We start from the raw sequence: 14,178 nt of genomic DNA on the forward strand, positions 1-14,178 counted from the left end.
TGTCGTTGTCCGTTGCGATGTCAACTGCTGCAGAAAAATCATCCACCATTTTTATCGGAATATTATCAATATCAAAAAAAAGATGTATTTGCCTGATCTTGTTCAAAACCCATACTGCTAGAATTTAGATCTTCTGCTTCAATGCTATTACTGCATTGTACTGGACTTAAAAGAGAATATTCATTTTGCAAATTATTCTCTGATTCTGCATGATTTGTAGGATTATTTTCAGTTGTCGCGTCGACATCTTTTAAAGCCATCATGGCTATGCGGTAGCCTCTTGAACGGGCCATCTAAATAAAAAAAAACAAGTTTTATAATAGAAAAAAAATGCAAAACAAACTTTTTAATCTTAAACACGAATTTTTGATATAAAGACACTGTAAAATGTTAAAAATCTTCTAATTTAAGAAAAAATTGCCTTAAAATTGACACTATTTATATCTTGTACTCAAATGCAGCAAAAGTAAGTATAGGAATAGATTACCAGAGCAAATTGGGTAAATAAACTGATAATAATTTACTGATAAGTATTGCGTAAACGGATGGTAAGGAAAACTAGTGGAATGACAAAATAAACGCGTCTTTACAAGATTATATCGCCGTTAGGCAACGTGTGGGGGTAAAAAACTTATCGTAAAGGGGGGTTTACACGATGCCAGTGACTTGAACAAGTTACTAGAATCCAGTACCAAAAGCAAGTGCTTTGGAAGATAGTTCTTGTCTACATGATGCCAGTCATTTGATCAAGTAACTTGCATAAAATCCATTTTATCAAGTTTTTGTAGTGTAGGTTACAGGCGAGCATTAAAAACGTTAAATTTAAATGATGAGTGCGAAGCAGAAGGAATATGTTTTACTTAAAAGAAGCTTAATATTAGGTGTTAAAGTACTGATAGAGGAGTTAATTGACATTGTTCAGAGTGAATTAACAACAAATCCCAAGAAAAGAATTTGGGTTAGAAAATGGCTGGCAAGGAGAAGCACGCATGGTGCATCTAACATGCTTTTAAAGGAACTTGCCATCGAAGACGTTCAAGAATACAGAAACTGTATGAGAATGTCTCCTGCTTCCTTTGACGTTCTTCTGAAAAAAATATCGCCAGCTATACAGCGATCTGACACCACAATGAGAATGGCTTTACTTGCCAGAATAAAATTAGAAATTACTCTGTCATATTTAGCTACTGGAAATAGTTACCGAAATTTGCAGCAGCAATTCCGTGTTTCCCGGTCTGCAATTTCCAAGTTTATTCCAGAAGTATGCGATGCCATATACGATGCATTGGAGGATTTTATACAGGTAAATAATGTCGTATTCCTTTTTTTATAAAATTAACATCATAGTTTTCAACAGTAAAAAAATAATTATTCATATATCATATTATTCAATTAAATGTAAAATAACACATTATTCTTTAAACTGAAATCTAAATATTAAGTATGAATGAAAATAAAGTATATGATTCTAACCCCAATTATCAGTATCTAGATCAAAAGCGAATCTATATGCTTCGGAAAGAATATTGCTTGTATTGTTATCTGCCGGTGGTAGGGATGTGTTGGGTGATTCTGGAGAAATCAAGGTATCACCTAATTCCGGGATCGGCAAAGTACTAAATGCACTGGTGCATCTGGAAGAACCTAATGAGGTGCTTGTACCTTCTATATTTGACACTCTGGAACGAGTCAAAATTTGCTGAATTTCAGCTTGAGCCGTGACGGCCGCTAAAAGGGGCAACTTATTTAATTGTGCAGCTACGCTCTTCCCGAAAATATCGATTCATTTTCAGATGATTCCGTAGATTGTAGATCTCGAATAGACGTCGTTAAAGAATTTAAGTCTTTGATGCAACCAGCAACTTCTTTAATCTTGAACTTCGCTGCCTTATGGCGTTTTGGAGTAGGTTCATTAATAGCTCCACTAACATTCGCTTTTATTACCTCTGCTGCTAATGGTACGTCTTCGTGTGTTGCCTCTTCAACTTCATCTTCTACTTGTAATGTATTCGATCCATTATATGTTTCTGAAGCCTAGAAAATATCTCATATTCACACATTTGGCATAATAAGAAATTATTTAGTATTTTTTATTTTAGGTACCAAAAAGTAACAAAGAATGGAAAGCTATCGAAAGTGATTTCAACCATAGATGGAATTTTCCAGAATGTTTTGGTGCCATTGATGGAAAACACATACTTATTCGAGCTCCTGAGAATTGTGGCAGTAACTTTTTCAACTATAAGGGACAAAACAGTATTATTTTGATGGCAATTGTAGATGGAAATTACAATTTTATATACATTGATGTTGGCTGCAATGGAAGAGCCTCAGATGGAGGAGTTTTTGCGCAGTGTTCTATTTTTGCTGATTTAGAAAACAATATATTACCGGATGGTGGATTTCTTGTTGGAGACGACGCTTTTTCGTTAAAGCATTATTTACTTAAACCATATTCAAAGAATGCACTTACTGTTGATGAAAAAATCTTCAATTATAGATTGTCTCGTGCAAGAAGAATTGTGGAAAATGGTTTTGGTATTTTAGTGTCTAGATTTCGAGTTTTTGAGAAACCCATAGCTTGTGGACTATCATCAGTGGATAAAATAGTCAGAACATGTTGTGCCCTACATAACTGGCTTAGATGCACTACTGTAAATGAATATTTGCCAAAGGGATCCGTTGACGAAGAAGATATCGATCAAGGTAGATTTATTCTTGGAAGTTGGAGGTCAGAAGTAGCTGGTTTGCCATCAGTTTCACGTATAGGAAATAATCATTCTTCATAATTTGAAACAAGAAATTTAAGAGATAAATATAAACACTATTTTATGACTACAGGGGCCGTTTCATGGCAGGAACGAATGATTTTTTAATTTCATTTTAATATATTTTGTATTCAATTACTAATATAGGTACATATAATAAAAAATATATAGTAGCTTCTTACTTACCAAATTACTGCATGTTACCCTTCTCTTATCCATTGTTTGTAAAAACATATGCATAACTGAAAACCACTTCATTTTTGGTTTATATATTTTATCGGCTCCGGCCCCAGAGCTTTGCGATTTCTTAATTTTTGCTACCTCTTGTACATACGTCGACCTTAGAGTTTTTATTTTGTTTTTTACATCTATTGGGCCAAAATTCTCGATTTCCATTGTTTCCACAATTCTTTTTATAGCCGACTCACGGGCTTGTTTATTTCTATAGATTACCAACTGTGTATTCCAAAGGCACTCTTCCTCCCTATATAATTCTACAAACTTTACTGTGGTATCTTAAGTCCATTTTGCGCACATTTTAAATAATAATAACACCTACACTGAAAACAATTACTAAAACTACGTACTGATTTATTTACTAAAATCGAACGCTGGAATCATCGTGTCTACACAGGTTTAGTTAAGAGGATAGTGGGAGTAGGGGTAACCACTTGCTCCAGTAAATAGAAATGGTTTCTATTCACTGTACTGGAATCGTTACTAAAATCAGTACTGGAATTTAGTATTGGAATATATGTTTACACAAAGCAAGTACTAAAATCCAGTGCTGGATTTTAGTAACTTGTTCAAGTCACTGGCATCGTGTAAACCCCCCTTAAGCGACAATAACAAAATCGTAACCATCGCGATTTTACGGCGCATGCGATCTTTTGTCAGAAACATGTTGGCGCATACGATAAAAATAGTGACATTTTAAAAAGCGTCTGGAAATAATTGGTGGTTACGATCAAGTAAATATTCATTTTAGGCCGTTAATAGTGAATATTAAAGACATGGAAAGTACTACTAATGTGTATTTTATCGTAAGCAACAGTTTGCCCAAAAAAAGCAATTTATGGACTTTTTATCGCTTACGATGTTTTGTCAAAAACCCGTCGGTATCTTAGGTATATACATGATCAAGATGAGTTATATAATATTTGCAGCAATAATCATGGCACTTTAGACAGCTTTTTTGACTTAGGAATTCTAATAAACATCTTTAGTTTTTACTTAAGACTAAAAGTCGAAACGAAAACAAACGTCGGTTTATTTTCAGGTCACAGCAAGTTTACATTTAAAAGTTTTTTATCTAAAAAAAAAATGGTGATTCAGATTTACCCACATTGAGTAGGCCTATAGACACTCTTTAACCAGATCATAAAATTTGAGTAATATTTGTTTTTACCATTAATTATGATTTTCTCTTCGTCTTAAATTTAACATTTAAAATTTTTAAGACAGTTATAGAAAATTTGTACATTAAATGTAATAAGAAAAGATGGAAAATATACATTTGGTTACCAGGGTCGCAAGAAAATAAACAAATTACAATTCGGAGTAGTTTATTCCCGTCAGCATTTAAAGGATCATATACATTGCGGGAACGAAAGCAAATGAATGCGGTTAAATGGATTCATTCGGTTAATGTGCACGTTCCAACAAACGGCAGCAAATGCATCTGTTTGCCTTCGCTAAAGTTCGCTTACTAGGCGGTGCATCAAAGGAAAATTTAAGAACGAATTCGTTTAGTTTCGGTTAGTGTGTACGCTTCGTAGTTAAATGGTGAACGTTTGTTTAATTTTTCTTTTACAAAAATATGGTGGTCTAAGTCGCCCTATTTACAAATTATAAGTTTGTAACATATATAAGAAATTAAAAAAAAATCATTTGTTGCCTGTGTAAGCAATCTTTATGTTAGCCAGTATTTCTCCGCTTCAACAATAGATGCATTGTGGGATATGTTGTGCTTAATAAGCATATTTAAAATATTGGGTCTTGGGATGTTGATTCGAGGCTCAAGAAAAGATACCCATAAGGTGCTCTTGTAATCACTCGATTTAAGTAAATTAAAATATATCAGTTTGACACGGGCGTATTATTTAAAATGTTAATAGAGCAGCGGTAAGATAATAGCGCTCAATTGGAAGAGACTAGACGGGCATAAGTGCATAAGTGTTTGTTTCGTTTATTTTACCGGCGGAATTTATTAGTTGTCTAAGAACATTGAAGTCTATTAGAAAATAATTGTTTGTTTAATAATTATTATTGTTTATGTGGCTTAAGTATTGACTAGTTGTAATATATAGAAGTTGTAATATTTTTGAAAGCGACAGTAATTATGATCGGTATAGCAGGAAATCTAGAGGAAAATTTAAAAAATAGTCAGGGAAACGTTCCCTGTCTTGTAAAACTCAAGGCTACACACCACCACCTAAGAAAATTATAGGAAGGGCAAATTCCAAAGGAAGTAGAGCAAGTAAGATAATTATTGCTGATTAAAATAAAAAGATTAAAGTCTTAGAAGATATAAAGAATTTTCTAAACAAAAAATTCCGGCCAACTCACAATTCATAAAATATTCGTTCAGATTGCATACCTGAATTTTCCTTGAAGTTCCTATTAGGAATGAGTGCCATAGCTGGGTTGAAAAGATAAATCAATTAAAATGTATTAATAATTGGGATGAAAAATTAAATGTGTACCATATATAAAATCATGCTTAAAGGGCTTAGCAAAAACATGGTATAACAGTTTGGACATATATGATCATACATGGGCAGAATGGAAAGCACTGATTATTAATGCATTTCCAGACTAACAAGATTTTTTTGTCTAATTTGAAAAAAATTATTGGCTTAATAAAAAGTCCAAAGAAAACATGGTCAGAACATTATTTTATAAAAATGGAACTACTTCGCGTCTGTAATATTAAGGGAAAACATGCTGTGGCTATGCTAATGGATGATATCGATGATAGTACAACTCAAAATGGTGTCAAAGCTGGAGAAGATATTCTAAACCAGAGGACTTGTGCAAAAAATATTTATCAGGCCTTGCTTTTACACAAAAACAAAAACTTAAAGAAAACACATACTTCGATAAATTTGATAAGAAATAAAGCAGTCAACGACCTTTTATTAGATAATACGTCTCTAATACTAAGAAGCCTGATGCTAAAAGTGCTCTAATTGCGGGAAAAAAGGACATTTTACCAGAGACTGTCGTCAGCTCAAAGTGGAATGTACCATATGTAAAAAATTGGGCCATATTGTCACTAATTGTAATAGAAATCGACCGTGTAATTCAAAGAAGGTACTTACTTGTGAAGTTTCAAACAAAAGTTCCGAGGGTTTTCATAAGGTAACTTGTAAAGTAAACGAAATTAGCTGCGACGAACTCATTGATACAGGAGGTGCTGTAGTTACAATACGTGTAGCTATAGCTAAAGAAAGAGGCTTCACATGGAAACTATGCAATGTGAGAATAATTGGCTATGGCGGTGGAACTGCTTTTGCTGTCGGTACGGCCAAGGTAAATGTGGAAATTGATTTAATTAATGTTACCGTTTCTGTCCTTATCGCACCTGATGAAATACAGTATGTTCCATTCATGATTGGACAGACATTTTCAACATACAGACATACAGTGTATAGTATGTTGGACCGTGATTTAACTTTTGAGGAGTCTCAAACTATCGCTACAGGTGAGATGTGTTTTTAAGGACGTATCAATGAAAATTTGTTTGAATTATGGAAGAGGCCTGTAACGTATAGATCTTACCATTTTTCAATATATAAGCGAAACTTAGTTCGTGACATTGTTTTTAAGTGAAAAAATTAAATCAAGAAACTATTAAATCAAGAAGGATTGCTATCCCTTTTCCCGAGTTGATGATCACCTGAAACGATTAAAAAACTGCTCTTATTTTACAACGCTTGATATGGCCAGTAGTTACCACCAAATTCCTATCGAAAAAGAATCCAAAGCAAAAACCGTGTTCATTATGCCAGATGGTCATTAAGAGTATCTAAGGATGCCTTTTGGATTAGCTAATGCCCCTGCAGTTTTTAACCAGATATTAGGGTCTTTACGATTTATTATGGCCTTGGCATATTTGGATGATATTTTAATTCCGTCAGTAGATGTTTCTTCTAGTCTTAAGGCTCTAGAGACAATTTTAAAATTTTTTGAAGATCTGGGATTAACATTACGTTTATCAAATTGTCATTTTTGAAACAATCTGTTGAGTACTTGGATCATAAAATTTCTAAAGAAGGTATACAAACAGCAAATGGAACATTTTAGCAGTTAAGAATTTTCCTGTTCCTAAAAATTTTCACGAAGTCCTAGGTTTATCCAGTTATTTCCGTAAATATGTTAAGGATTTCGCTCTGATTGCTAGAATACTTACACAACTAACCAAAAAGAATATAGAGTTTTCTTAGGACGATCAACAGCAACCAGCCTTTAATTGCCTCAAGGACATTTTATGCACGAGAACTGTACTTGCAATTTATCACCCCAAATATGAAACTGAACTTCACACTGAAACGCTTTAAAATACGGAATTGCAGGAATATTGCTTTAAAAGCAACTAGATAATAAGTTAAAATTTGTTCTATATTTCAGTAAACAAAACAAAAAAGAGCAACAATATCATTCCAGTAAACTTGAAACAGTGGCTGTAGTGCAATCTATGCAAAGATTTCGAGTATACTTATGGAGTATATCGTTTAAAGTCGTAATTGATTGCTCTTAACTGACTATGACCAAGAGAGATCTTATTCCTAGAATTGGGCGTTGGTCGATAATAACGCAAGAATTTAATTTTTACAATAGAATATCATTTTCTTTCATGCATGGCACATATCAATGCACTAAGTCGAAATCTTATTGAATGCATTCAAACATTTAGTTTCCAGGACTACGTAAATTTGTAACTCGTTATATACAATGTTGCCTAAATTTTCTTTATAACAAATGCAGTGGAGGAAAATAGCCTAGATTTTTGCATCGTATATCAAAAATAAATACTCCAGTGGTTATCATACATATAGACTATTTAGGACGATTTGTGAAAAGTATGCAAGGAAACATGTGCCTTATAGTAGCTGTTGACGCCTTCACAAAATATGTTTTCATAAAAGCAGTAAAGAGTACCAAGATCTTGCCTGTTCTTACATTTCTCAAAGACATTTAGTATTTCTGTTGTTTCTCGGCGTATTATTGGTGATCAAGTAACGGCTTTTACCAGCAAGGAATTCAAAAGTCAATATCAAAGTACACATTCGATATGGGAATAAAAGTTGTTTATAATGCCACAGCATCACCCAGGGCAAATTCACAGTTTGCGTTGTAACCGTGCCATTTTGTCAGCGTTGGAAGCATTTGCAGACAAAGAAGATATTTGGGATACAAACATTCAGCAAATCAAATTTGGAATTTATTAATTCGTTAATTATTAAGATCACAGGAAAGAGTCCTCATAAGTTGCTTTTTGGTTATAGACTGAGAGGAGCTAAAGATGGATTCCTAACTACCAAAACAAGTGTCGCGAATCCAGATGTCGATATAACTTAGAATAGACGAGAAGCAGCTAAAGCTATTGAAATAAGTCAACAGAAACAAAAGGCTAGTTTTGACGCCAAACGAAAACTATTTCGCTTTGAAGTCCATGATTAAGTTCTGCTTCAAAAAATAATTATTTAAAATGATGGCAAAAGTAAAAAATTATTACCGAAGTATGATGTCCTATATAAGATCAAGAAAATCATGATCGTTATGTGGTAGAAAGTCAACTTAGGGATGATGGATTTAAGAAATGAACAAGATAACGATCTTACTTCTGAAGAAGACTTTAGAAACGAATGTGAAAGGAATGAAAGTCGTTCTTGCTCATCTAGGCTAAAGGTTGCTGATGATGGTTGCAAAAATTCGCTAAGCAAAAGTCGCTTACCATTAGAAAGGTCAATGGAAGATGTAGATGAAAAGTCATCTGGAGATAAAAGTTGTTCCAAGGATGGAGAAAAGTCTCCAAGTAGGGTGTTTCAGTAAGACGGTGCTGAAGCGATAAGCGAAAAGACGCTTAAAGGAAATACGTGCCAAAGGATAGACAATACCAAAAACAAATTACGAGACAGTTTTACCACTAACCAAAACTCTTATTTTTTTTAGATACTAATTTGCTTTTTTATATTTGAATACCAAAGACGATGATACATTATTGCTAAGAGAAAAGTCTCTTCATAAGGCTTTGGATCCTTTAAAAGATACAACAGGAACTGAAAAAACAGGCAATCAAAACAAAAGTGTTTTGATTGCAAATGCTGATATCAAAGAGGATCTTATGCTAAAATTAGCTAAAAAACGCTCAGCAAAGAATAAGTCTCGCTGGCTGATTATAAAAGATTGGGTAATTAATTTTGCCTTATTGTTGCAGGTTGATCATTTGGAAAACAAAACATTTCTCGAGACGAGTCTTTGGTAGCATTGGTCGACTGTAAGCAATCTTTATATTGGCCCGTATTTCTACGGTTTATCAACGCACGCATTGTAGGATATGTCATGCTTAATAAGTAGATTTAAAATTTTGGGTTTCAAGATGTTGATTCGAGGCTCATAAGGTGCTTTTGTAATCATTCGGTTTAAGTAGATTAAAATATAACAGAACATTTAATTTGACACGGGCGTATTAAATAAGGTGTCAATACATGGAATGTCATAAGCAACATTATAAAAGGCAGATATCATATATAGAATAAGTTTTGACATTATATAGAGTGAATTAGAAGGAATGCATTAAACTCCGAGGAGTATTTTATGTACATGTGCAAATAATTTTAACAAACTCGTATATTCTTATCCGATTCTCACGTTTTTTAATTTTTGCATAATTACATTTTTTTAAATAGTTTATTGCTTCTTATCACAAATGCTGTAGGTACGGATTGCTTGGTCCAGTTTGTTCATCCCACATGTGTTATTCTTAGTATGATTGACGAGTTTATTTTCGAATTTATACAATTTAAGGCTATAAAATGCCACACATATATCAAATTTAGAATATGCAAATATGTTTTTTGTTTACAGCATTTGTCACCGGAATACTACAGCGCTGTTCAAGAATACCGTCGACGATTTATTTATCACTCGCCCAGTACGAACATAACATCTTAATAAGTCACTTGACAAGATTTAGAAGAAGGAGAAAATATTTAGTAGAAGATGATGCAATGACCAGTTCACGAAGAATTGGTACTTAATTGGTCATTTCACTAGAAAAAGTAACCAACAGGCTTCATGAGCAAGACTTACATCGGAAGATTCAGTTAGGTATATGCAACTTTGTGGTTGGATAAATAATAATTATCCTGTTGTATCGCGCAAAATTTTTACTGTTGAAGCAACATTGATCCATGATGGTATCAGTAATACTCAAAGCTCTCATGTATGGTTAGACGAAAATCCACAGGCAAGTAAAAACTAATTTTCAGCACAAGTTTTCGGTAAAGGTGTGCTGTGGTATGGTCGATAGTTATTTAATTGGCCCAAACCACTACAAAATTTTGTCCGAGATGACTTAAAAGAAATATTAGAGATCCTCTTAATATCAGAATGCAATATAATGTATTATCAGCACAATGAAGCTTCAGCACATTTCGACGATGGTTTCCAGTATTTTAAGTAATCACGGTGGTTCTATTAGTTGACCTTCAAGATCTGCAGACTTCACATCACTGGGCTATTGTTTGTGGTTTAAAAGTGACACAAAGTGAAATTCGACACTCCAAAGGTCCTAATTCGACGAAATGCGGCAGTGTTTGTCAAAGAAAGACATGAGTCATTCATAAAAGCAACAAAAGTCCTTCGCAGATGAAGCAGAATGCGTTTAGAGGTTAATGAAGTTATTTTTGAACAGTTCTTAAAATAGCGCTATAATTAAAACGATGTTAATGCAGGAAATTTTGTTTGCTTGTAATTACGTCAAATATTGAAAACAAATCGCATAAGAACATTTGGATTTTTTTTTTATATTTCTTTTACGTGTATAATACTCACCTGGAGTTTGGTGCTTTACTCCTGACTTACTTTGTATAGACATGAAGGTCAAAAGCAATATACAGGGTGTTTCCTAACTACGATACGAAACTATACAGGGTGAATCGTTAGGTCGTTTTATGAAAAAAAGTTCCTATGAATGTATGTCGGGAGTTGCTTTGTTTCTGAGATACAGGGCGATGAAGGTTCAAAAAAATAACAGTATTTTAAAAATAGGTCCAGTAGCGTGTCAGTGGGCACCACATGCTTATTGTTGAGAAAAAAACAAGGCCAATAATTGTTTTGCAGCTTTTTATTTATTTTTGTATTTAAGCAACTAAAAATACAACTTTTTCGTATCTTATATTATCTTCATATCTGGCTTTGTTTTCGAAAAAAAAATTTTAAGTATCTTTAACTCTATTTCATGTTGTCGTCCATGGATAATTTTTAGAATGAGTTAAAGATACTTTAATTTTTTTTTTCGAAAACAAAGGCAGATATGACGATAATATAAGATACGAAAAAGTTGTATTTTTAGTTGCTTAAATACAAAAATAAATAAAAAGCTGCAAAACAATTAATTATTGGCCTTGTTTTTTTCTCAACAATAAGCACGTGGTGCCCACTGACACGCCACTGGACCTAATAATTTCAATCTAGTTACAGCTAAATAAGCGTCTCATAACTTCAAATAACTGCACCAAATTTCAACCAAATCGGTTTAAGGATAGTTATAGTATTTTTAAAATACCGTTATTTTTTTGAATCTTCATCGCCCTGTATCTCAGAAACAAAGCAACTCCCGACATACGTTCATAGGAACTTTTTTTCCTAAAACGACCTAACGATTCACCCTGTATAGTTTCGTACCGTAGTTAGGAAACACCCTGTATTTATCATAAATGGCTTGGAAAAAATACTCCAATGTAACTATTTAGTTCGTTTATTCAATATATAGTTTTCTTGATAAACTGTTTACACCAATAGACATTTTAGACTTTTTTTAAGACCAAAAAAAATATTATTTCAAAAATGATTTACATAAAAAAGAATAATTGTGTCAATAAGAGTATCCATATAGACGGTCCTAATTCTGACTATTTTAATATAATAGACCAATACTATAACAAACATCAACGTTGCGAAAACTCCTCTATGCAACTAAACACCATATTTTTAAGAAAAAAAACATAAACAACAACTATCTACTGATAAGAAGTATGTTGGTATATATTGCACAGTTTACACATATAAGAACTGATTTATTTTACTCTGATTATTTTTTTTTTTTGACTTAAGTTCAAAATTTTAAATTGTAAATATTTTTTTTTCTCGTTGTTGTAATATCCGTCCATTTTTTTCGTTTGTATTATAAGTGTATGTTTAACGTTGGATGTATTAAAATTAGGAAAATCAGTGTTATTTATTTTAATTTCAATTACAATTAAGTGTTAACTGTACAAACACTTTTTGTTTGTTGTCTTAATTATTATTATTGCATTTTAGCGCCCTAAAGATGCAAATATATTTTGCAAAACGTCGGCAAATTTAAACAGGATTGAACTTTTATTTTATTGATTCCTAAACCTAATAATAATCCAAACGATATTAAAAAAGATTTAAACTGGAATAAACCTCGTGCAGGCTATCTTACAGGATAGTGTAATCAATTAAGCTTAAAGCAAGTTATGGTAAAAATACTTCTTAACTTCAGGGGGTAATATTGAAGAACAAAGTGATAATACATAAAAAACCTTAAAATAATAATATTATCCTAATACCCTAATACTGTAATACCTTATACATAAAATAACCTATAATATTCGAATACTTTTAAAGTTAATTTTGTTATAGTGATTTTCATAAATGGATCGAATAAACTACTTGAGATTACAATTAAGTGTTCATTTAAGATTATGTAAGAGTTATTAAGAAGTGTTTTTTTTTATTATGTTAAACGATGTTAATGCATTTAACGTGATCATTTCCATTAAAATGATTACTATCCAAATGATTCTAGCGTTAATTGAAAAATAGCCTACTTTTCTAATAGTCTTTTGAGGTATTTAAGTTTAAAGGTTCTTGAGTTGATAAAAATTTTAATTTAAAGAGCAGAAGCTCAGAGAAAAACTAAATAAATAAGCAAGCTTAAGACTAACAATAAACATGACCTAAAAAATCATTTAAATTTTAATAAAATAATAAAAATAGTAACAAAACAACTTGACTTTTATTTTATTTAATTCACCTAATCAACAATAAAATTGCCTGCTATCTAATTAATTAACGTATACGCTAGATTGTAATTTAATTAATGGCGTAGGCGGACCCTTCTTAGCATAAATTTTTAAGAAACTTGAAAATAAAACGTACGCGCGCCCACCCACTCAATCATTAAAACAAATGCAAGATTCAGATGGCGGAGATAAAAATACATTAGTTATTTTTTATGGGTTTATTGGTTTACCGTTCGTTAGGTGGGTAGATTTAACGATCGCTTAGCTTATTTCTGAACATAATTTTACATTTTAAGTAAGACTTTTGACCATATGAAGGCTGCGCCAATCAAAGTGAAAAGTCTAGTCTAGAAGAATAGGAGTCGACTCTTAAGTTTTATTAAATTAACGAAATCTCCTTTTAAACAAGCTTCAGTTTTAAAATTATTTAGAGAGATTCAGATGGTAATTATTTATGAAAATAATAAAAGAATAATCTCGAAGAAGTCATTTGTGCATAATTTAATTTGCGGCAATCCTTAAATTAAATTAGTATTAAATTTATAGGATTGACCCTAATGTAATGATGCAACATGAAACTAGGAAAACGTTTCTTGCAGTTCTCATAACATTTATGATTCAAAATATTTATATAAATACTTATGTGAATTTTATGATTATATTATAATAATTGCTTAGTTATTTAAAAAAAATTAAATAAATACTGACCAAATTCTATTTTTTTTTTGCTGGTTAGTTATAATTCTATAAAATATTTTTAAATACTGCAGTTTCTCATCTTTCTTAATATTAATATTTATCGTTTTTATCGTTCTAAATATTAATATTTAAGTGATTTCAATTTAATATCTTGCTTAATTTTATTTAGACTAAAGTCTATTATGATCCAAAATATTATACTAACTTACAAGATTATTTTATTACTCATGGACCTGTTTTACGAAAATGGCAAATTTCTTAATATTGTGGGTATTAAATAAAATGAATTTAAATAAATATGTTTAACAAAAATACAATAAGTAAAGTTGTAGCAAAGTTTAGAAAACCGATCGTCACAAGACCAAGTTAATGTGGACCCTACATTAACCACCATACAACTACCTTTAATAAATAATAATTTTGACTAACTT

The 14,178-nt window shown here is 31.9% G+C and overlaps 1 protein-coding gene across 1 annotated transcript; it reads left to right on the plus strand.

The window, feature by feature from the left end:
- The first annotated feature begins 769 nt into the window (after window positions 1-769).
- On the plus strand, window positions 770-10,033 carry LOC126740686 (uncharacterized). Its single transcript, XM_050446814.1, has 3 exons — window positions 770-1,303; window positions 2,100-2,397; window positions 9,861-10,033. Exons 1-3 carry the CDS (start codon window positions 827-829, stop codon window positions 10,031-10,033), a joined length of 948 nt encoding a protein of 315 aa, XP_050302771.1. The 5' UTR covers window positions 770-826.
- The last annotated feature ends 4,145 nt before the right edge of the window (window positions 10,034-14,178 follow it).

Source organism: Anthonomus grandis, chromosome 9, assembly GCF_022605725.1.
Source record: "Anthonomus grandis grandis chromosome 9, icAntGran1.3, whole genome shotgun sequence".
Classification (NCBI taxonomy): Eukaryota; Metazoa; Arthropoda; class Insecta; order Coleoptera; family Curculionidae; genus Anthonomus; species Anthonomus grandis.

Bases quoted from the DNA above. Each gene is read 5' to 3' on its own strand.
- LOC126740686 (XM_050446814.1), top strand. From the start codon at position 827: ATGATGAGTGCGAAGCAGAAGGAATATGTTTTACTTAAAAGAAGCTTA. The intron at 1,304-2,099 runs GTAAATAATGTC...TTTTTATTTTAG, and splicing joins CATTGGAGGATTTTATACAG to GTACCAAAAAGTAACAAAGA. The intron at 2,398-9,860 runs GTGGATTTCTTG...TTTTGTTTACAG, and splicing joins AAACAATATATTACCGGATG to CATTTGTCACCGGAATACTA.